Source organism: Pelophylax lessonae (assembly GCF_965119305.1).
Source record: "Pelophylax lessonae genome assembly, chromosome: 1".
In the NCBI taxonomy this organism is placed as follows: Eukaryota; Metazoa; Chordata; class Amphibia; order Anura; family Ranidae; genus Pelophylax; species Pelophylax lessonae.
The window spans coordinates 510,749,366-510,775,118 of record NC_138768.1 but is presented as its reverse complement, the minus strand read 5'-3'; the positions used below and the strand labels follow the sequence as shown (position 1 = coordinate 510,775,118).

The window sequence follows — 25,753 nt, the reverse complement described above, 5'->3', positions numbered from 1 at the left end:
GTGTCGTCTTGGGGCCCATAGTTCTTCCATCTAACCAAGTACTGAAGTCTTCTTCTGTAGATACGAGAATCCAGAATCTCTTTTATCTCCTATTCTTCTCCACCTTCAACTTGTACAGGAGGGGGAGGTGGAATATTAGGCCTTATTCCTTGGTCCGGAACATGGGGTTTTAGTAGCGACACATGGAAAATGGGATGGATTTTTAGGTCCATTGGCAATGTAAGCTGCACTGCAGCTTTTCCAATAAGTTCCCAAGAACAGAGGTCCAAGCTTTTTGCTAGGGATCTTCAGTCTCAAGTTTTTTGTTGAGAGCCAAATGAGGTCCCCGATAGTATACTGTGGAGAAGGTCTTCTACGAAGATCATAGTACTTCTTTTGTTGACTGTGAGCGTGTGCAATGGTAGTATTTAGTAAACCCAGAGAATCCTTTATTTGGGAAAGATAGTCTGAGGCTACTGGGTTATTTGAAGGAAGGATGCGTGGAGGGAGAATAGAGGGATGGAACCCATAGTTCAAGTAGAACGGACTCTGCTTGGTTGTACTGTGAGTTGCGTTGTTGTAGGCAAATTCTGCCAGGGGGAGAAGATCCAACCAATCATCCTGTTGGTAAGAAGTGTAACAACGTAAATACTGCTCGATGCATTGGTTGACTCTTTCAGTCTGTCCGTTGGTCTGCGGATGGTAAGGAGAAGTGAGCTTCCGCTCAATCCGTAGTATGTGACATAGTTCTTGCCAGAATTTAGAAATAAATTGGGATCCACGGTCAGACAAAAGAGTTTTTGGGATACCATGTAATCTGAAGACATGTTTCATCAGGAGTTCTGCCGTTTGTTTGGACGAAGGTAGTCTGCGAATAGCAATGAAATGTGCCATCTTTGTCAGATGGTCCACTGACACCAAGATGGTATTAAATCCTTTGGAAGGAGGCAATTCTACGATGAAGTCCAATGACAGAACCTCCCATGGAGTTTGGGGTATTGGTAGACTGCATAGTAGGCCGGATGGTCTCGTAGTGTCAATTTTGGACCTGGCACAGACATTGCATGAAGAGACGAATTTTTGTATAGATGTTTTCATGTCAGGCCACCAGAATTGCCGAGAAATCAAATTGAAAGTCTTTGTCATACCCATATGTCCTGCCATAGGCACATCATGCGATAATTCCAAGATCTTGGTGCGTAGGGTAGGTGGTATGTAAAGTTTGTCATTGTAGTAGAGGAAGCCTTCTGCATCGGTATTTAGTTGTGGTGGGGGTGAATCCAACCTTATACCATGCAGAACCTCTTCCTTCAAGGAACGGACAACTCCAATAATGCGTTTATGAGGTATTATAGGAACGGAAGGAATTTCAAAGTAATTTTCTTCAGTTAGTCGTGATAGTGCATCCGCCTTTTTGTTCTTATCTGCAGGTGTGTAGGTCACTAGGAAGTTAAACCTTAGAAAGAATAGTGACCATCGTACCTGTCGATGCGAGAGAGTTTTGCTAGTCTGAAGATATTGGAGATTTTTATGGTCCGTGTATATAATTATTGGTAATTGGGTGCCTTCGAGTAAATGTCGCCAATTCTCCAGAGCCAATTTTATAGCAAGCAGTTCCTTCTCACCCACGGGGTAATTTATCTCGGGACTGCTCAGGGATTTAGAAAAAAAGGCGACTGGATGAAGTGGTGAAGTGGGGGTAGGTCGTTGGGAGAGTATTGTTCCTACTGCCAGGTTTGACGCATCTACCTCCAGAATGTATTGGAGAGATGGGTCTGGATGGCGTAATATGGGAGCGGAAGTAAACCTTGTCTTTAACAAGTGGAAAGCCTTATTTGCTTCTTCTGACCATTTAAATGGTATTTTTATGCTAGTGAGCTGTGTGAGGGGTCTCACAATAGCAGAAAAGTTTTTTATGAACTTCCTGTAGAAATTTGAAAATCCCAGGAATCGCTGTAGCGCCTTGCGTGTAGTTGGTGTAGGCCAATCCTGAATGCAGGATATTTTACTCATGTCCATCTTGATTCCTGTTTTGGATATGATGTAGCCTAGAAAGAGTACCTCATCTTTATGGAACAAGCATTTCTTCAGCTTCACATAAAGATTATGTGCAAGCAATCTCGATAATACAAGTCTTACATGTCTTATGTGTTCAGACAGGGTCCGTGAATATATAAGTATATCGTCCAGATATACCACAACACAGACATCTAGTAAGTCTTTAAAAATATAGTTTATAAATCGTTGGAAAACTGCAGGGGCATTGCATAGGCCGAATGGCATCACAAGATACTCGAACAATCCGTATCTAGTTCTGAACGCAGTCTTCCACTCGTGTCCATCACGGATTCGAATGAGATTGTATGCTCCTTTCAGGTCTAATTTTGAAAAATAGGTAGCACCACGCACCTGCTCAATGAGCTCAGGGATAAGTGGTAGAGGATAGCGATCTTTTATTGTGATAGCATTCAATTTCCTGTAGTCGATGATAGGTCTGAGACTTGAATCTTTATTGCGAACAAAAAAGAGTCCTGCTGCTGTGGAAGAAGTGGAAGGTCTAATAAAACCTTTTTCCAAGTTCTCATCCAAATAGGTTTTGAGATGGGCAAGTTCATCCTGTGAAAGAGGATAAACATGACCGAACGGCAATTTGCTATTTGGGAGTAGATCAATGCTACAATCATAGTCTCGATGAGGAGGTAATGCTTGAGCATTTTTCTCAAGAAAAACCTCAGAAAGATCCTGATAACATAGTGGTGCAATCTCATCTGTCACCACAGACAGAATCTTCCCGGAAAACGGGAGGTTACACGTTTCCTCGCAATAACAAGAAGGGAAGGTCAAGGACCATTTCTTCCAATCTATGGTTGGTTGGTGTGTGTGCAACCAGGGAAGTCCCAACACAATGGGAAAGTGGGGTGATGGTATTAAATCGAAGGTAGAAGTCTCCCTATGAGACTCGTTAATAGTGACTAGAAGTGCTTGTGTCTGATCGGTGATCGGACCAGAGGATAACGGAACACCGGTAATAAGACTTACTGAGACAGGTTTGAGTTTAGAAATAATAGGAATTTTATTTAAAGCAGCAAAACATATATCCATATAATTTCCACAAGATCCTGTGTCAATCATGGCCTTAGTAGTAATCCTGTTCTGGTCCCACTGTAATGTCAAAAAAACAGAAATGTAGGGGTTAGTGAATGAAGTTGTCAATCCTCCTAGAGAGACATGTGAACACTCACCCTTCTTTTTGTTGACTAGGGGACAGACGTTTATCTTGTGATCCGGGGATGCACAGTACAAGCAGAGATTTTCATTATGTCTTTTGGCTTTTTCCATAGTTGATAGCGGTGGGCGTATGGTTCCTATCTCCATAGGAACTGGGTCAACGGCCAGACTCCAAGAGGAAACGGATAATGGCATTCCCATCTTTTCAGCCTTTCTTTCTCGTAGTCTTCTATCTATGGTAATACTGAGTTGTATTAATGCATCCAGGGTTTTTGGCAGATCCGCTCGGGCGAGCTCGTCCTTAACGGCTTCTGATAGGCCAAGCCTAAATTGGGTTTTCAGAGATGCATCATTCCATTCTGAATCAAGGGTCCATCTCTTGAACTCTGCGACAAAGTCTTCCACAGGCCTCCTTCCTTGTTTCAAGGATCTTAACTGAAGATCAGCAGTACTCTGCCTATTGGGGTCATCATATAGGCTAGTGAGCTCTGCCAGGAACAAGGCATAGGAGTTGAGAAGCTGGTCGTTTTTCTCAAAAAGAGAATCTGCCCAGGCTCGAGGATCGCTTGATAGGTAAGAAATAATAGTACAAACCTTAATGTGATCAGTAAGGTAGGTACGAGGTTTTAGCAAAAAAAGTAATTCACATGCGTTTTTAAAATTCGCAAAATTTTTTGCGATCGCCTGTAAATACCAAAGGGGGATTTATCTTGGGTTCAGGGGACTGAGCAGAGGTAAGTTGTGTCAGTCTAATTACCTGCTGCGACAGAGCCTGATTGTCTTCTTTTAATTCAGCAAGTGCGTGTATTAACGCAGATACTTGCTGTTTTAATTGTGTCACCTGAGTGGCTATTTCTGCTGAATCCATTTTTTTGGGTTCGTTCAATCTGTAACGCTCCTGCGTTTCTTATATGGTGTGGATTTTCAGCTGCAGAAATAGTTCCACGTCAGTTGTCATGTAAGAGATATGCTGAGATACCATTCCCAACCTCAATGACTCATCATGTGTGGAAGTTCTTATTTCAGCCAGTAAATACACACAATTAGCAAGCTGGTTCCTAGAGTGACTTTATATATGTGGTAACACAATGATGAAGGTTTGAGGGATAGGTTGAGTGGAGGTGGTAGGTGATAGACACTTGAAGGTGAGACAGTAGCAGATGGATGCAGGAAGGTTTAGCAATGTTGTATGATAGCAGATGATAGAATAGCAGGTGGACATACAAAAGAGATCAACCCAGTGCAGAAAAGTAGCAGTAGTCTCAAGAGCTAGCAATCTAGTTTATGCAGATGTGATAAACAGTCTCTACTATGCAGAGCTAGATAGTGTAAGCTTAGTATAAGTTTATAGAGAATTCCCCTGCGGGGTACTTAGCACTATTAGCGATACAGCCGAAGGGTGGTTCAGGAGAGGCGGATGATCCAGTAGCGGGATACAGGGATCAGCGCAGCGAGGTTCCGTCAGCGAAGTAAGCTTGCAAGCATGGAAGCTTCAAGCAAGGTTAGCATCCAGATAAGGGTGTTTGAACGAACACATGTGAGTGAGAGCCGACGCCTTAAATAGCCATCTAGTCCGGCGCTGAGTGATGACAGCTCCAGTCTTAAAGGTGTATGCGCACCTTTCCAAAAGTAAATGGTAGGGCGCATACACTTGTGGAAAGTGTAATTTAGGGTACCAAAGGTACCGGAACATTACACTGTTCCTAACTCCTCCTACTCCGCTTCCTCATCCTCTACCGCCTCCTCATCCGGACAGCGTAACACCTTCACCACCAACTTCAGCACGGCCAGGGGTAAACGACAGCAGGCAGTTTTACAACTTGCCTGTTTGGGGGACAAACCACACACCGCGCAGGAGTTGTGGAGGAGCATGGAACAGCAGACAAATGAGTGGTTGCTGCCAGCGAGCCTCAAGCCCAGCCTGGTGGTGTGCGATAGCGGGCGAAATCTCATAGCAGCTCTGGGCCTAGCCGGTTTGACGCACATCCCTTGCCTGGCGCATGTGCTGAATTTGGTGGTGCAGAGGTTCCTTAAAAACTACCCCGATATGTCAGAGCTGCTGCAGAAAGTGCGGGCCGTCTGTGCGCACTTTCGGCGTTCTCACCCTGCTGCTGCTCGCCTGTCAGTGCTGCAGCGTAACTTCGGCCTTCCCGCTCACCGCCTCATATGTGACGTGCCCACAAGGTGGAACTCCACCTTGCACATGCTGCAAAGACTGTGCGAGCAGCAGCAGGCCATAGTGGAGTTTCAGCTGCAGCACGCACGCGTGAGTCGCTCTGCGGAACAGCACCACTTCACCACCAATAACTGGGCCTCCATGCGAGACCTGTGTGCCTTGTTGCGTTGTTTTGAGTACTCCACCAACATGGACAGTGCCGATGACGCCGTTCTCAGCTTAACTATCCCACTTCTATGCCTCCTTGAAAAAACAATTCGGGCGATGATGGAAGAGGATGTGGCACAGGATGAGGAGGAGGAGGAGGAGGAGGAGGATGAAGAGGTAACATTTCCAAGGCTTTCAGAGCAGTCATTCGCAAGGGGCTCCGAGGGTGGGTTCCTGCACACACAAACGCCAGGGACACAATTGTCCAGCAGGGGCACAGTTCTGGAGGATGAGGAGGATGAGGAGGAGGAGCTGGAGGAGGAGATGGAACCATGTTCACAGCAGGGTGGCACCCAGGCCAGCTCATGGCCATCACTGGTGCGTGGCTGGGGGGATACAGAGGACACGGACGATACATCTCCCACAGAGGACAGCCTTTCGTTGCCTCTGGGCAGTCTGGCACACATGAGCGATTACATGCTGCAGTCTCTCCACAACGACCGCCGAGTTGCCCACATTCTAACTTGTGCTGATTACTGGGTGGCCACGCTGCTGGATCCCCGTTACAAGGACAACGTACCGTCCTTAATTCACTCACTGGAGCGCGATCGCAAGATGCGCGAGTACAAGCGCACGCTGGTAGACGCGATGCTGCTGGCATTCCCACCTGACAGCGGGGCCACAGTGGAAGCACAAGGCAGAGGAGGAGGAGGAGGAGGAGGAAGAGGTCGCCAACGCAACCAGGGCACCGCCAGCACCTCAGAAGGCAGGGTTAGCATGGCCGAAATGTGGAAAAGCTTTGTCAGCACGCCACAACAAACAGCAGCACCAGCAGCTCATATGGAACATCTTAGAAGGAGGCAGCATTTTACCAACATGGTGGAGCAGTATGTGTGCACACGCCTACATGTAGTGAATGACGGGTCTGCCCCCTTCAACTTCTGGGTCTCCAAATTGGGCACATGGCCTGAGCTTGCCCTTTACGCCTTGGAGGTGCTGGCGTGCCCTGCAGCCAGTGTATTATCTAAACGGGTATTTAGCATGGCTGGGGGCGTTATAACAGACAAGCGCAGCCGCCTGTCCAGAGACAATGTGGACAAGCTCACGTTCATTAAAATGAACCAGGCATGGATCCCACGGGACTTTTCCGTACCTTGTGCAGAATAGCGATGGATACCGACCTTACCCACCCATTGTTCCACTTTTGCTCTTTCTCACTCTTTTGGGGTGTACCCTCATTTAAAATTTGTGAAAAGAAGCAGTGTTGGCTACCTTGTCCTCCTCAGGGCCAGATTAACGTAGGGGCTATTGGAGCTGCAGCTCCAGGCCCCTACCTTTTATATAGGCCCCGGGTTGGCCATATTCACTGTTACCGCTCTTCTGTCACTTGTAAACACAGAAGTCTGGCTTCTATGCTCGCTTCCCCAGGCATCTCCCTCAGAACCTCCCCACACAGCACGAAGGCCGGACAAGGAGGGACAGTTGCCGATGCATGGATGTGTTTATGGGCTTCAGAGACAGCATCCCATGTTGAATTAGGCATGCATGGCTGCACCCTTCCTCCTCTGGGTGCATGCCAAGGCACGGCCCTTAAGGCCCTTCAAAATCCTCAGCACCAAGCCCATGATGCTCTTAATCCGGCCCTGGTCCTCCTCCACCGCCGCTTCCACCTACACCGCCCATAGGTGTGCGCAGCCTATTGCATTAGGGTGTGCACCCCAAAGTTTAAATACACATGCATGTGTTTGCCTACATGCACATGGCCCCGATACATTACTCTCCCTGCTGGCAAAGCGAAATAGAGCAGAGCAGGTCCGAGGGAGATCTTTCCCATCTCCTCACTGGCAAACAGAGCGATAATGCTAATGTGCCCTAGGTGATTAGGGTGTGCCCAGGCACACCCGGCACACCCTGTGCGCACGCCTATGACACCGCCACATCCACCACCACCTCAACCTCCCTCCTACTCCATATGGGCCTCGTCCTTCAGAGATGAAGAACATTGTTTTATTTTTCTGGTTTTTTTTTGTTGTTTTAAGTTATTTCCCCATCCACATTTGTTTGCAGAGCACTTGCCATGCTCTTAAATATGTTTTGCTGCCATTTGCAGCACTCTAGCCCTTTCCTTTGGTGTTTTAGAGCCATTTTAGTGCCTGAAAGTTCGGGTCCCCATTGACTTCAATGGGGTTCGGTGTCCGGGAAAAATTCGGCAAAAGTCCGGGACACGGACCCGGACTTTTTTTTAAAGTTCGGCCGAACCCGCCGAACACGGACATCCAGGTGTCCGCTCTACTCTAGCCAGGATGACTATTTCTGCAGTTGTTTTAAATAAAATTATAAAAAAAAATTAAATGGTTGTTTAACCACTTGCCTACAGTGCACTTTCACCCCCTTCCTGCCCAGACTGATTTTCAGCTTTCAGCGCTCTCACACTTTGAATGACAATTACTCAGTCATGCAACACTGTACCCATAAAAAATTTGTGTCCTTTTTTTCACACAAATAGAGCTTTCTTTAGATGGTATTTAATCACTACTGGGTTTTTTATTTTTTGTGCTATAAATAAAAAAAGACTGAAAATATTGTGAAAAAACGCATTTTTCTTTGTTTCTGTCATAAAATTTAGCAAATGAGTAATTTTTCTTCACAAATTTTGGCCAAAATTTATACTGCTACTTATCTTTGGTAAAAATAACCCAAATAAGTGTATATTATTTGGTCTTTGTGAAAGTTATAGAGTCCACAAGTTATGGTGCTAATCATTGAAAATTGATCACACTTGACCACACCTGATGTACTGAAGGCCTATCTCATTTCTTGAGACACTAAAAAGTCAGGAAAGTACAAATACCCCCCAAATGACCCCTTTTTGGAAAGTAGACATTCCAAGATATTTAATAAGGGGCATGGTGAGTTTTTTGAAGTTGTCATTTTTTCCCACAACTCTTTGCAAAATGAAGATTTTTTTTTTTTTTTTTTACAAATTGACGTATTAACAGGTTATTTCTCTCACACAGCATATGTATACTTGCAACTACACCCCAAAACACATTCTACTACTCCTCCTGAGTATGGCGATACCACATGTGTGAGACTTTTTCACAGCCTGGCCACATACAGAGGCCTAACATCCAAGTAGTACCGTCCGGCATTCTAGGAGCACAAATTACACATATAATTTCCTGACAACCTATCGTACTTTTGAAGGCCCTGGAGCACCAGGACAATGGAAACCCCCATAAAATGACCCCATTTTGGAAAGCAAACAGCCCAACGTATAATTTTTGAGGCATAATGAGTCTTTTGAATATGTCATTTTTTTCCACAAGTTTTTGGAAAATGTGGAAAGAAAATGAAAACACATTTTTTTTACACAAAGCTGTCCATTTATGCAATATTTCTAACACGTAGCATGTACATAGCAAAAATTGCACCCCAAAATACATTCTGCTATTCCTCCTGAGTATGGCGATTCCACATATGTAACACTTTTTCACAGCCTGGCCACATACATATGCCTAACATTCAAGTAGCACTTTTCACAAAGTTGTCCATTTATCCACTTTAAGACTGGGCCTATTTTTGACACTTGGTGTTTACAAGCTAAAATCATTTTTTTGCTAGAAAACTACTTAGAACCCCCAAACATTATATATTTTTTTTAGCAGAGACCCTAGAGAATAAAATCGAGATCGTTGCAATATTTTTTATCACACCATATTTGCGCAGCAGTCTTCCAAATGCGATTTTTTTGAAAAAATTCATTTTTTGAACTAAAAAATAAGAAAGCAGTAAATTTAGCCCAATTTTTCCATAATGTGAAAGATAATGTTACGCCGAGTAATTAGATACCCAAGATGTCATGCTTCAAAATTGCGCATGCTCACAGAATGGCGCCAAACATTGGTACTTAAAAATCCCCATAGGCAACAGTTTAAAAATTTCTGCAGGTTACTAGCTTAGAGTTACAGAGGAGGTCTAGGGCTCAAATTATTGCTCTCGCTCTAACGATCGCGGCAATACCTCACATGTATGGTTTGAACACCGTTTACATATGTGGGCGGGGCTTGCGTATGAGTTTGCTTCTGCGCGCGAGCTAACGGGGACAGGGGCTTAAATTTTTTATTTTTTTTTCCTATTTATTTTATTTATTATTTTTTTATTTTTACACAGTAATAGAAATAGGCATGACAGGTCCTCTTTATTGTGAGATCTGGGGTGAAAAAGTCCTCACACCTCACAACTACACTAAAAAAGAAAAAAAAAAAATTGTTGAAAGAGGAAAAAAAAAAAAAGAAAAAAAAAAGCGGCCCTTTAAACCGGTTGCTAGGCAACGTCTTTTGACGTAGCTCCGGTCCTCCAAGACCATAGAGTCGAGTGAGGGCCATCTTGCCCTCACTCGACTTCCTGTCTCTGAGGATCCGGGCCCGGATAGTTTTCCCCGCTGCCGGCGGGTCCGGTAAGCTGGGAAAACGTCTGGGACGCGGCAGGAGGGGGGGGGGCACCTCTTCCCCTGCACCGTAAGGGTAATTCCGTGGCGAATCTGCCACTGGGACCACCCTTATCTGAAAGCCGACCGCCCGCCGTTTCAAAAAATACCAGGGTTATGGGGGCTATCTGCTGCTATAACCCCAGTATTTAGCTTTTAATGGCCGACGCATATAGTCGTTAGGCGGTCAGTAAGTGATTGCATGTATATGGCAAACAGGTGACGATGACTGATGGGGTGACAGGTGACAATGACTGATGGGGTGACAGGTGACAATGACTGATGGGGTGACAGGTGACGATGACTGATGGGGTGACAGGTGACGATGACTGATGGGGTGACAGGTGACGATGATTGATGAGGTGACAGGTGACGATGATTGATGAGGTGACAGGTGACGATGATTGATGAGGTGACAAGTGACGATGATTGATGGGGTGACAGATGACAATCACTGACGGGGTGACATGTGACGATGATTGATGGGGTGACAAGTGACGATCACTGATGGGGTGACAAGTGACGATGATTGATAGGGTGACAGATGACGATGGCTGATGGGGTGACAGGTGACGGTGATTGATGGGGTGACAGGTGACGGGCGATGGTCACTGATGGGTGACAGGTGACGGGCGATGGTGCACGGCGGTACTGATGGCAGTCTCTGGTGACCGGTGAACTTTAGGCTATGTCCACATGTGAGCGTAGCGATCGCGGGCAGAATCACTGCGATTCTGCCCGCGATCCAGAAATCATTGCAAATGGCGGGACGCCTGTGCGTTGCCCGTGATTTGCAATAGCACCCCAAACGCTGTGTGATGTTGCAGCGATTTCCGCCTGCCGAATCGAGGTAACATCACGCAAACAACGCATGACGCCCCAAAGAAGCTCTTGTACCTTTTTTGGGCGTCATGCGTTGTCTGCGCGATGTTACCGCGATTCGGCAGGCGGAAATGGCGGCAACATCGCACAGCGTTTGGGGTGCTATTGCAAATCACGGGCAACGCACAGGCGTCCCGCAATTTGCAATGATTTCCGGATCGCGGGCAGAATCGCAGTGATTCTGCCCGCGATCGCTGCGCTCACATGTGAACGTAGCCTTATGGGTGTCAATTTCTGGGCACTGATGAGGTGACTGTTGGGTGACAGGTGACATTGGGGGGGGGGGGGGCTGAGGACTGTGTGGGGACATTTATTTGTGTGATTTTTACTTTTTACAGGTATACAGAGCAGTAACTCACTGTTTCTGGCTCTGCTCTCCTCACACTGGAAACTGTATGAGGGGAGAAGAGCTAGTAACAGTGAGTTACTGCTCTTTGTTTACATTTTCTAAACGGCTGTGAATGGATTCACAGCCGATCACATAGTAAACAGTCACTGTCAGTGAATGTTTACTACCGCCGGTGACAGCTGTGTTCCTACGGAACACAGTGCCACCGACATGACCGCGCTGCACGCTCCCGATCGCGCATGCGCGGTCATCTTGTGGGCGCCTCCATTGTGATCGGCTGTGTCATTGGAACACAGCCGATCACGTGGGAAACAGCCACGCCCGTTGGCTGTTTCCCCCCTGCCGATGACGGGGGGTGTCCCGGGGGCACCCCGACACCGGCAGTGCAGGGCGGCGCGCACGCGATCGCGCGCCTGCCCTGTATCCTGGGATCACGTCATATGATGTCTTCCCAGGATAATGGCCGCACCGATCCGCCGTCAATTGACGGCGGGCGGGCGGCAAGTGGTTAAGTTTGTAAACCTCTGGCATGAAACAGGAACAAAGCATATCCCTCTATAGTGTATACTTGTCTCAATTAGGCGCACCAAGTGTAATTTCTGTCTGCGGCTTTGTTATTCTGCTATCAGCATGAATAACTTCTGACAAATTTTCCTGACACCAGCAAAAAATAGTGACAAGGGAGGGATCTCAGCTCTGTTCCTGGGTGCTGTGTGGAGGGGAGTGTGTCCCTTTCCACCAATCAGTTGTCAGAGCTCTCCTCACTGAGCTCTGCAGACTGTAACTTCAGTTCTTTGCAAGAGCCTAAACAAGCTTCATAAATTCTGGATATTGAATGGATATTCAGATACACAGGTACAATTTACGTAGGAGGATTTGTTTCATCTCTGTGTATCACCTGAGGCCAGTCACTTTACCGGGTATAGTTTATAACCACAGTAACCCCTTTGCGCCTCAGAGTAAAACAAATCTAAAGCCCAATTTTGCAATTTTGACAATTTGTTAATAAAACTGTCAATATCATATCAACTACTTATACCCTTGAGCCTTGTTTTATTTTCAGGACAAATTTGACTTTCATTTGGTGGTAAATGGTAATGGATATCTCCTGTTTTTTTGTTTTTTTTTTATTATCAAAGAAAATTGGCCCAAAATAATAATTTTTTTTTTAACCACTTGCCGACCGCCGCACGACTATCTACGTGGGCGGTCAGCCCCTCACAGGCAAAGTGACGTAGGTCTACGTCGCTCGCCTGTGAGGGTTTAGGGAGCGAGCGCGCGCCGCCGGAGGCGCGCTCCCGCTCCCGCGTGGTCACGGACCCCCCCGCGCGCGTGACCGGCGGACCCGATCGCCGCCGGCCACTCTGCGATCGGCGGGGGAGAGGGAGATAGTCAGGCAGCTTGTGTAAACAAGCTGCCTGTCATTCTCCTCTCTGTATGAGAGCTGATCACATGGATCTACTATGTAGATCCATTGATCACTCCTCATACAGTTGAAGCCACAGCCAATCACAGTTAGAATCACGCCCCTAGGGACACACACAGCCCCTCCCTCTCAAATAAAGTTAACCCCTTCACTACCAGTGCATTTTTACAGTAACAGTGCATATGTATAGCACTGATTACTGTAGAAATGTCACTGGTAACCCCAAAAGTGTCAAAAATGTCAGTCAAGGGTCCGATCTGTCCGCCGCAATGTCGCAGTACCGCAAAAAAAATCGCAGATCGCCGCCATTACGCGTTAAAAAAAAAAACAACAAAAATGACAAAAATCTTTCCCTTTGTTAGTAAACGCAATAACTTTTGCGCAAACCAATCAAAATACGCTTTTTGCGATTTTTTTTACCAAACATAGGTAGCATAAAACAAATTGGCCGAAAATATTAAAAAATTTTGATTTTTACATTTTTTTTTGGGGGAATTTCATATAAAAAAAAGGGAAAAATATTGCTATTTTTGCAAAATTTACGCTCTTTTTTTGTTTATAGCGCGTGATCAAAAAATCGCACAGGTGATCAAATACCACCAAAAGAAAGCTCTGTTTGTGGGAAAAAAAGGACGCCAAATTCGTTTCGGTACAGCGTCGCACGACCGCGCAATTGTCCGTTAAAGTCACGCAGTGCCGAATCGCAAAATGCCCTCTGGTCGTTTAGCAGCCAAATCCTCCGGGGCTTAAGTGGTTAATGTAACTGTATATTTCTTGCTACTATTATAACCTACCACAAAAAAACAACTCAAAATAAATTCTTGTGCTTCTAACGATCGCAGAAATACCACATATGTGTATGTAAGTTGTTGTTTGTACCCGTAGTACAGCCCAGAAAAAATAGTGCACATTTTGCTTTTTTTTCAGTCCTACCTAAAACACACTGACACTGACACTGACACTGATACTACATAGTTACATAGTTAGTTAGGTTGAAAAAAGACACAAGTTCATCTATTACTATCTACATACTGTATATACTAATTAAAAATAAAAAAAATCCTGTCCAAAAAAATATTGACCCTGAGCTTTGACATTGACCTTTGAACCAAACACTAACCCTGGCATCACTGTTCTAGATCGAACCTTGATATAGGTATTTTTTTATTTATTTTTTTTAATTATTATTATTATTATTTTCTACACACTTTTATTTATTTTTTAATCCTGCAAGGACAGCGAATGATGCAATGTCTTTACTCCTGGCAACTAAATAGAGTGGGCTCAGATCTACAACAACTGCACTTGTGGATTTGCCTTTAGTAAAAAAAAAAAACCCAATGTATCTCTCGTCCATTCACAGAGATAGAAAACATGGGGGGCGGGCTTCACAGTGACTGATCACTGTGATAGCAAATCAGAGGCTATCCCATGATCAGGTGACTTGGAATTGGACGTTTAAGGTCCCGATCCTTAGAACAGGGCCTGGGGATCTCTGTGCTGGGAGCCTGCCCTATACTGGACTAAAATAATCTATTTTTTCATTTCTTATTATCGGATAAATAGGAAATATTTCACAAGAGTATTTCAAATGTATGATTTTTAGCAAGCCAGCATTTGAAGGTTCAGACTCCATTTCATATCTATCAGGCAAATGTTAGCTGCTTTGCTGAAAAGACAACATTGTTTTACATAGTCAGATGCCATTCTCAGCGCAGCTGTCACAGACTGTGCAATGACCAAGGAGTTTTGTAGCTGGATGGGCAGAGCCTGAAAAGCATACAGAGACACTTGTTCCCATTAGGTCTGCTCCCCCTGTGATTGACAGCAGACAGTAGGAGGATTCCCTAGACAATATTTCCTGCATTTTGCTATATAATCTGTCCACTGCCTGCTGTCAATCACAAGGAGAGAGCTAGTCCCTCAGTTTCCCTTTGAAGCTCCGCCCAGTGTCAACATCAATATTTGCTAGGAATCTGTCGGCTGTGAAGCTGACAGAGTCCTTGATGAATAGTGACAGGTGGGAAGGGGAGGGGGTAGTGGTGGCAAACATACCACTCTGCTACACAGTGTACAGAGACAGGCACTCTGTTGAGGCATTAAGGTTACCCCTCTGTACAAAGTCAAACTTCAATAAAAGTTAGTTGCAATGGCAGAAAACTTCAGATATAAGAAACTGTTTCTCTTCAAAAATATTTGACTAGAATGGATGCCCTGTGTTGTGCCACCTGGTATCCCACACATGCAGCCAAAACGTATCACCAGCCTAAAGCACCAGGGCCCATACTCCACCTGGCAAATGATGCTAGAATTGACCCTTTGTATACAGTGTACAGAGACAGGCACTATGTAGAAAGGGATAACCTGAATGCCTCAAAAAAGGCAAACTTTAATAAAAGTTAGTTGCAATGGCAGCAAACTTTAATTATAAGAAACTCTTTCTCTTTAAAAATAATTGACTAGAATGGATGCCCTGTGTTGTGCCACCTGGTAGCCCACACATGCAACCAAAACATATCACCAGCCTACAGCACCAGGACCCATACTCCACCTGGCAAATTATGCCAGTACTGACCGTTTAAATACTGAATAGGAAGAGCGTATATTTCAGTTTACCTCTACCACCCCTATCTGCTACTGGTAATGAAATCCTTCCTTCATGTTAATTAAACCTAAAGACCTAAAGTAAATGTTCCCTTAATGTACTAATGTATAAAATAAACCTTTATTATTTTAGGTGATGTTTCTCCTCAAATGCTTGCAGAGATGAAAGAAACCAATCTAGTGCTGAAAGAAGTCAGAGAACTCCTAAAACAGCAGGTAACTAGCAACTGTTTAAAAATGATTTTCCATGCACAGATGCTAAACGATAAGTTTTAAAGTACACACTCATGGCTTCCTATCAGAATCAATATATAATTATTACTAACATGCTCCAAATCTTTTTACATGGACCACATAGTCTGTGTACATTTATGTTTGCTCAAATGTGTCTGCATGCTATACCATATGACTGTGTGAACAGCTGTGTTCTGTTGCTGCTTTAGGCACTGAAATATCTCCTTAGACCTAGTCTGTCTAGACAGTATGGTCACCTGCTGACTTGGTACCATCCACAGGCAGCGCAACTCTTCATTAAAAGGAAATTAGTTAAATGCAATACAATTTTACTTTAGCTAATTGCAGTATAGAGGATGTTTTCCCAGTCTTTTGAAGAGAAATAAAGCTCTGATTTTCCTGAGCCCTATCTCTGCGAAAAACTAACACTGACTGAGGGAACATGGAAGAAGTGGAGAGAGTCTAGCTAAGACTAAACCAACAAGCACTAAACAGGAGTGCAGGACAGAGAAATCTTCCTCTGTCAAAAGAATGGGCTGCCATTATTGTGCAAAAGCAGAGCTGCAATAGTGTGAACCAGGTTCTACAAAAAGTTATACAGATAACTCAAATATAATAAACCAAATTCACAAAAAATACAACGGTTTGCTAGCTAGTCTAAGTTACATAGATGTGGGATTAAAACCAAATGAAATGGAATGAAAAAAAAAAATCTGTATGCCATTGTCACTCTTCTGTTATTACGTTAAAAATGTTATTTTCTCCAACAACAATGTTTGGAATCAGACTTTCACTCTAGTCCAAAAAAAAATCTACCACCCTCAGTTAAATTGGTATTAAACCCAAAAACAAAAATGTATTAAATTGCAGCTTACTAATTCCGAGATGTGAAGGCTGTTTTAGATTCCTTTTTGTACGTTTTTTCGTTAATTATAACCTGGTGATCCAGTCAGTAAGTCTGCTATTTTTCAACTTCCTGTAACAGAACAAGTTGTTCAGACAAAGTAGCAGTTAGAGTGTTGAGACAAACCATTTAACACTGACAGGGGTGCTTGCAAGTGGCAATGAGAGATTTCATTTTTAGAGTTGGTGTCTCTTTTGCGTTGTTGTAACATAAGATATGAGAGGGTAAAGAGCTGTCTGGAATCCCATTACCTCACTAGAGCAAAGAACTCCAAAAATGACCTAACCCAGGTCTTTCAAACATAAGCATCATTGTTCCAACCACTGTACTGTTCAAGTACCTTGTGCACTCTTTAATGTCTCTTCCCAGAAGATTCATGATTTGGAATTGTTGCTAAATGGTGAGATGCAGCTTCTATTCATTTACTTGAAACTGTTATCCCAAAAGGAAAAAAACTGTTTGGTATAATTGCTTATAAAGTGTTATCTGGAGTTCACCTTCAATGTGTTAGTCAAGTCCATCTACATCTTCTAGTCTAACACTACCCTCTCACCAGACTGACATTACTGCTGTCCAAAAGGTGTCTGCTTTACTACTTCATTCAGAATGCAGACACCCTAAGGCCCCTTTTACATGGTCTTTCCGATCAGGTCCGCCTGTTAGTTTTTTTAGGTGGACCTGATCGGATGCTCCATGCATCCCTATGGAGCGGCGGATGTCAACAGTGACATGTCCGCTGACACCCACTGCTATCCGATCCTGCCTGTGAAATCCAGATGGATGGAAACCCCATTCTCCATCTGTCTGGTGGGTCAGATCAGATAGAATCAGATGAAAACGGACAGGAGGTCCGTTTTCATCCGATCTCCCATAGAGGAGAGCAGGGATCTGACCGGTCTGTCTCTGCAAAGAAGGCAGAGATCGACCTGTCATCCGCTTGCTCAGCGGGGATAGGTGGATCGATCCCCACTGAGCAAAACTAAGTCCACCGGGCAGAAAGCCTATGTGAAAGGACCCTAAGACAGGAGGTGTGTTACTGGCTGGATCACCAGGTGAATGAAAGGAAAAGTCTTAAGACCACTTAAAGATATTTTAGATCACTTCTCAACACCAGTTTCCTAACAAAAAGAAAATATATAACTGAATGAGGAATCTAAAAATATGTATAATGTACAATTACATTTTTTAAATATAAATATATATTATATATAAAAATTAAAATATTTAAAATTTAAGTTTAAAGATAAATTTAAGCTAATATGTGAAAATCTTTTTTTCTGCCTTATAGGTAAAAGAGATAACATTTTTGAAAAACACTGTAATGGAATGTGATGCTTGCGGTAAGTGAATGCTCATACTTGGACATGAAAGTATACTTACACAATTATGTTTACTGATGAGAAATATAGGTCAACTGGTTGGTCACTGGTATTAAAATGGTTTCCTGCAAGCATTTGCAGGAAAAGCTAATTTTTGGATTCAGGTATTCCAATCAATGAGTCTGTATGTAAGTATGATGGGTGTAGGTATTAAAAGGGAGAAATGGGGTTCACTTCTTACATTGAGATGATATGCAGCCATGAAGAGGAGACTTCTCAACTGTAGAAGAAGCTTTGGGCAACATGGGGCATTGGGACATTTGCTTTTATATGGACAGATAATAGAATAATTTGTGTTCATTAGTATTTGCTAGTGATCATATAGAGATGGTATAATCAACAACACACAGGAATCTTCCTTGGGTACATGTAGTATGTCTTGATTTACATTCTGCTTGGCTGTTAGCAGCTCTATGTTTAGTTTTATTCCACATTAAATTACAGGAACAACTAAACCAGAGATTAAAACAGCTATGAAATGTGTATGGAAAACAAGCCATATTTCTAAAGGTGATACCAAATAGGAAATAATAAGTGGTTGTAAACTGTCCAAAAGTGATGTAGGTTGGCATTTAGCTAGCCTGTGGATTTGTTCTGTTTTGGCAGAAGATGCTCATTCCTTCCCTTAGCGGAATATCTTTAGTTTTCCTTTGACTGCAGATTATGCCAAGACAAAGTAATATTACTGTCTGATTCAGTTTCTGATGCCAAAAAGGAAAAACAGAAAACTAGTTATTTCCCCTGATACCCATATATAATAGAGCCAAAAAGACAGACGGAAGGCAGATTAAAAAAAAGAAAAACAAGACATGTTATTACACAGAACACTAGTGAAAACATGAAGGGAATTACAGGAAATGGGTACTATGTTCTGTTGACTTATAACAGACTTTAATGTGCTGCGCTGAATTAACATTTGATACAAATTCTGCATATGTATTGAACTGGCTACTCAAAATATTTTTGTAAGAATGGTAAAGATGACAAAATAAATACCTACATTATGTGGCTCTCACAAAATATATTTACAAGCTTTATTAACTGAACATTGAGACATGCTATAGTGGAAACTCAAGATGTTAAGATTAGGGTTGGGTACATTTCCTTATCCAAGGCTGTCAAAGCCACAGATTTAAAACACATCTTATGTCTGCATATACAACATTTCATATGGCACTTCCAAGGGACCGTGCCGCGGCGGGGTTTCACAGAAGTGGGGATGAGTACCTGTCAAAAACAGGTGCCCGTTCCCCCCTCCCCTCTAAAAGGCGGCAAATATGGCACTGAAAGGGGGGAGGGGGGAACAGATAAGCGGAACTTCCACTTTTGGGTGGAACTCTGCTTTAACCATGCATGAAAAGGTTGTACTTTGTAGTAGTCAGGAACACAGCATAGATCAGGACTGGCAGAGTACTAGTAAGGACAAGCAAATAGTCAAAACCAGATTGTTTAGCAGGTCATAGGATAGACATATGCAGATTCAGGGAGATCAGGGGTAAAAAAGGTGACAGGGTGTAACCAAACTAAAAGCAGGCAGGAACCAGATGTCAGATAAGTGAGTTAACACAGCCAGGACACAGCAATGACACAGTTAGACAAGCGTCAGAGGTAAGTACACCCTAGTAACAGCTATTTAAACATTACAACAGGCTAGCAGAGTATGGACTCAGATGGCCTTCTACAGAGTTATGGACAGATTAGGAGGTATAGTATGCACTTGGCTATGTCCCTCCATGTACCTGAATTGAGAACTAGGGCAAGTATTATTCCACTGGGACAAAGGAGAGAATTTTGGAGTAAGGGACAAGGCCAGAGAGGACTGCGTGAGAGTTGGACACTGAAACAGATGGACCAGCAGCCATTGCAACAGGTAGACAACATAAAGCAGATAAGAAAGCAGGAAACAAAATAGGAGGAGGAGAAAGAGAGAAACACCTACCACCAGCCAAAGGCCCTAGTCCTGATCAAGCCAAAAAAGGGGGAGCAGGTCACAGGCAACCCCAGAGAACACCAAATAGCCAGGCCGAGAAATCTTGACAAAGACAGCTTTCTGATATATACAGTAATCTGCAAGCGTTTTAAGTAGATATGAAGAAATGCTATAAAGTAAGAATGCTTTGAAAATATATATATATATTTGAATTGTTTATTTTTATCAATTTACAAAATGAAATGCAAAGTGAATGAACAGAAAAATAGGGATGGGTCTAATGATCCTCTGTTTGGTTCGCACCAGAACATTCGAACATCATAAAAGCTCGGAACCCAATAACGAACCCCATTGAAGTGTATAGGATCTGAACTAGAAAAATCAAAAGTGCCCATTTTGAAGGATTATATGCAAATTATTGGGAATACAATGGTTATGGGGGTCCAGGTACTGCACTGGGGGTTATGTATCAATGAAAAAAAAGTTTGTAAAAAATGTCATTTTTAAATGAGCAGTGATTTACTGATGCTTAAAGCGAAAGCATCAAAATGAGAAATAACAATAAAAATGAAAAATTATTTTCAATATAGTGCCTGGGGGGTCTCCTTAGTCTACCTGTAAAGTGACACATCTGTACTGTGTATAGAAGCTGCTGCAGAAATAATTTCATTTATAAACCCAAACAAATTACATTTTCCTTGCAAGCTTTCTTTATTTTGTAAACAACGGCTTGGGGAGACAGCCTGTGTGATGAGACCACAATGTAGTGCACTGGGAAAAAGATTAGAGATTTTTTGGATAAATTCTGGTGTCTCTTCTGCAGACTTTGGATAGAAGTAACAGGTGTAAAATTGGTCACTGAAGACAACTTGGCAATACGCTGCGGCTGGGGGAACATGACTGCCAATTTGTGTACCAGTGTTCTCCCCTCTTTGTAGGCTCTTGTTCCTACCTTCCTCAACCTCAGAACCAACATCTGAATCAAGTAATGGCTATGCATCGTCAAGGAGCAAGTGGCTGACGCTGTGTTCAAATAACTCAGCTGACTCCTCCATGCCTGATGCTGGGGCTATGGCAGGAAAAGCTATGGACAAGGAGGCAGATTTAGCCACTCTGGCAGCTGCAGTGGACTGCGCACTAGTCTCCGCTTGGGTGACAGAGGATGAGGAGGAGGAGGATGGTTTAGTAAGCCAGTCCACTACCTCCTTTGCATGCTGTGGCTGGATAGCATGGAAAACATCACTAAACAGAGGAAATTATGTCCTGTCAGAGGACTGACTGCGTCCACCTTTGCATATGGACACATACGCTGCTGGCCCAATTATAGTGCCATGGGAACATCTGCCTCTCCTTGTTGGCCTCCGAGACATGATGGGAAAATGCTTATTAACAAAATGTAGCAAATATGTGGAAATATGTACGTGGATGCACTTTAATCAATGGAAAGTGGAGTTTGATGCACTTTAACCTGAGTACTCACTACACAGACACACTCCAATATACTGCAGTAAAACTGCACTAACGAACAGAAATATACTGTGTTTAGGGTGCACTAACGGACTGAAATATACTGCATTCAACGTGCAATAACGCACAGAAATATATGGCGTTAAACGTGCACTAACACACAGAAATATACAGCGTTAAACGTGCACTAACGCACAGAAATGTACTGTGTTAAATGTACACTAACACACAGAAATATACTGCATTAAATGTACACTAACGCACAGAACTATATGGCCTTAAACGTGCACTAAGGCACAGAAATATGCTGCGTTAAATGTACACTAACGCACAGAAATATACTGCGGTAAATGTACACTAATGCACATATACTGCATTCAATGGCACGTAACACACTAAAATATACTGCGTTAAACAGCACGTAACTCACAGAAATATACTGCGTTAAATGTGCAGTAACGCACAGAAATATACTTTGTTAAACGCGCACTAACGCACTGAACTATAATGCAGTAAAACTGTCCTGACAAAACAAACTAACACTAAAGTAAAAATGAAAGGTCAGGTTACTACACTCATACTGTCCGAACTTTCACTAGATTCACACTAAAGTAAAAATGAATGGTCGCACTACACTCACACTGACTAAGCTATCACTAGATTTACACTAAAGTAAAAATGAATGGTCGCACTACACTCACTTTGACTGAACTATTACTAGATTCCCTTTAAACTAATATTCTACACTGACAATAGAATCAGAATAGCACACTACAGCAGTCTCTAGTAGCATTGGACAAAGCCCTGTTCTATCTCTCTCCACGCCGATATCACACTACAAATGGCCGCTATTGAAAGAATACTTTTATAGTGTGGGGTGGGACTAAGAGCAATGAGCCATGATTGGATAGAGTCATCTTTACTTTCTCCAGTCATGGATATGGCAGTGCTCTATTCCCTGATTGGGCAAAGCTTTCATTGCTTCAGCCAATCAAGGCTTCCAATGCACTGTGCGGCGGCGCAGTTCATTGTGGTCATTCGGTGGGCTGAACAAGCGGTCAAACCCCCTGATAATTCGGGTGTTTTTCAAACGGGCGAACAGCCAATGTTCACCTTGAACTCATGCTGGGGCTGAACTGTTTGCCCATCCTTACAGAAGAATATTTTAAATCAAATTAATATTTGGTGTGACTACCCTTTGACTTCAAACCAGCATCAATTCTTACACTTGCACACTTGCACAAAGTCAGGGATTTTGTAGAATTAGAGTCAAGTGTATGATTACCTAAATATACCAAGCAGGTGCTAATAATCATCAATTTCATGTGCAGGATGAAACACTGACATTAACTGACACAGAAACAACTGCGTGGGAGGCTTATAACTGGGTAAGGAAAACAAAAGACTCTGCTTCTAAGCCGAGGTTGTGGAAGACCGTTTTATGTCACAGGTCACACACCATGGCAAGACCAAGCACATCAACAAGACACAAAGTAGTTATACTGCATCAGCAAGGTCTCTCCTGGGCAAAGATTTCAAAGCAGACTGGGGTTCTAAGATGTGCTGTTCAAGTTCTTTTGAAGAAGCAAAAAAAAAAATGGGCAACGAGGACCGTAGATGCAGTGGTCGGCCAAAGAAACGTAATGCAGTAGATAAAAGAAACATCATGCTTACTTCCCTTCGGCATCGGAAGATTTCCAGCATAAAACTCGCATAAACCAGTGGGACTTATGGCACAACCTAGATACACCCATCTACTGTCCAGGGAAGTCTTGCCAGAAGAGGTCTTCATGGAAACATTGCAGACAAAAAAAGCCATACCTCAGACGTGGAAACAAGGCTAAGCGACTCAACTATGCATGAAAACATAGCTGGGATGCAGAAAAATTGTAGCAGGTCTAAGGGCAGAAGGGCGGTACAATGATGAGTGTCTGCCGGCAACAGTGACACATGGAGGGGGTTCCTTGCAAGTTTGGGGGTGTATTTCTTCAAACTGAGTTGGTGATTTGGTCAAGATCAATGGTATTCTCAATGTTGAAAAAATGCAGGTAGATACTTATGCATCATGCCATACCATCAAGGAGGAGTGTGATTGGCCCCAAATTTGTTCTGCAGCAGAACATCAATGGTTTGGCCCCCATAGAGCCCTGGTATCATTATCATTAAGTGTGTCCGGGATTTGAGGCAGCCTACATCCACAGATGGTCTGTGGTTAGTTCTCTAAGATGTTTGGAACAACCTACTAGCCAAGTTCCTTCAAAAATTGTGTGCGTGTTTACCTAGAAGAATTGGTGCTGTATGAGCAAAGGATGGTCACAGCAAATATTGATTTGATTTGGATTTTGTTTCTGTTCATTTACTTTCCATTTTGGTAATTGATAAAAATATTAACTCTTCTATCTCTAAAAGCATTCTTACTTTACAGCATTTATTTAACATGCCTAAATCTTTTACATAGTAGTGTATATCACATTGGCCATGTAGTTACACCTATCATTGGGAAATCACAATGGGAGATTTGCTGCACAAGCATGGGCTTTCTAGATCTTTGTGGCTCCCTTTCTGGGAAACACAAGTTGCAGGCTTTACTGCCTCTTTGACTACATTAACAGGAGAGAGGGTGGTTGTGATCTGACCTTAAAGTTTAGTTTGCTCCTGAGAAAACACTATTAGCAACTTCATAACTAGCCAGCTAAGGGCTTAGTGGGAGTGTAAAAAAACACAAGGGGAAGATATACAAAGTGTGTCTAAAAAGTTTGGTGAATAGTCTGATATCTCAATGGCAACATGGGCCAGGTGCGTGGGTTTGCACATGGCTATTCAGAGACACGTCACAAAGCGCTACCTGGCGTTGAGTACATATGACCGCCAGGTTAAACCCGCTGTGGGCAGTTGAAATGAGTTAGTGTAAGAGGTAGGAGCGCAGTGCAATGGAGCAATGAGTGAACACTGAACATAAAGCTCTGCTACAAATTGGGGAAAACAGTGACGGAGATGCATGAAATGTTGGTGTAAGTGTACAGGACGGAAGCCATGAGCAGAAAATGTGTTTATGACTGGTTCAACTGCTTTCAAGACAGGAAGGAAATGACAAATGCTGGCATGAGATTGGCAACTGACTCTACGATTGATTGCACAGGAACTGGGCAGTAGCAAGTACATCATGGTGCACAGCATCATCTGCAAAGATTTGGGTAAGTGGAAGATCTGTTCCCGGTTTGTGCAGCACAAGCTGACAGATGAACAGAAAGCAAAACAGATGGAAACCTCTATAGATTTCATTACTATGTGTGACCAGGATCCATCCTTTCTGCAAACTATCATCACAGAGGATGAGACCAGGTGCTACCAGTTTGATCCGGAATCCAAGCAGCAATCAATAGAATGGCATTCACCATCTTCCCTGCGATCCCCGGATGTGGTGCCTGTGGACTTCTTTCTGTTCTCTGTCTGAAAACGCCATAAAAGGCACACATTTTGCGGATGTGGCAGCAATCCAAGAATGTGTGACAGCGGTTCTGCGACCAATTCCTACAAGGTCTTTGCTGGCAGTTTCCAGAAGCTTTATGAATGTTGCTGAAAGTGTGTTGTGAAGGATGGTTATTATTTCGAAGGCCAATAAAGGTCATTTGTTTGTATCTTCTGATTTGTTTGTTTTCAGATACTACCATTTACTAAACTTTTTAGACACACCTCATATGTCTGGACATTAACTGAACACTGAGTGAATAAAAAGAAAATACAGGGGTTCTGAGAATAAGAAAGCTACTAGAGACAGTAGAGCAGATTATTGATTAGTAAGGCCATTCATCAGTGAGGCTGCCCATCAACGTTACCTAACAAATATGGGTAGCACAGCAGTAAATGGAAATAACAGAAAAAAAAAAAATCTCCTAGAATGTTTCTCGGGCATCCTACACTGAAGCTGTGTTTATATTTGTTGGTGGACAAAAAAACACTTTTTTCCAAGTTAAGTTTTAATAGATTGAAGTTTTCTCAGGAAAGAGGCAGGTTGCAAGTGAGAAACAACCCCATATCTGTTTGCCTTTTCTGCACTCAAAAATTAGCAGTCACTATCTGATTCTTATACAATAAAAATGCACAAGACAAACTACAGTTTAGCAGTTTTAGAAAGTGAAAATTTCACTAAAAAGTGTACAAATAAGCACTCTGTATAAACAGATCTGGTGGGAGCTTAAATTAACACACCAGACTTTCCTGTGAATGTATATTCTCTGTCCCATTATGGCCTAAATATTAAGCAATAGCCAGACATATAACAACATTGATAACAATAGTTATTCTTATTAGTTGCTTTATGTATGCTAAACTTTTAATTATTTCATAGTGATCTTCTTATTTTTCACATTCATTTGTAATTCTAGAGGGTTACTGAAACACCTTAGCCTACATTTAAGTAATTTTTCATGAGGACACAGAAGGTAAGGTGACCACCTCTTATGGTCCCAAGTTCTTATGAGGTTTTTGTTTGGTTTGACATTTTGTAATAACCATCATTGCAGCATTTTTACTATTAGATTGATTGAGTTTACTTTTTG

At 43.0% G+C, this 25,753-nt stretch overlaps 1 protein-coding gene across 1 annotated transcript in view; it reads left to right on the top strand.

The window, feature by feature from the left end:
- COMP (cartilage oligomeric matrix protein) overlaps positions 1-25,753 on the top strand; it is a 186,356-nt gene that overhangs the window by 39,059 nt on the left and 121,544 nt on the right. The window contains exons 2-3 of the mRNA XM_082243515.1: positions 15,414-15,496; positions 17,707-17,758. Coding sequence (XP_082099641.1) covers positions 15,414-15,496; positions 17,707-17,758 — 135 coding nt within the window. The remainder of the gene's footprint in view (positions 1-15,413; positions 15,497-17,706; positions 17,759-25,753) is intronic.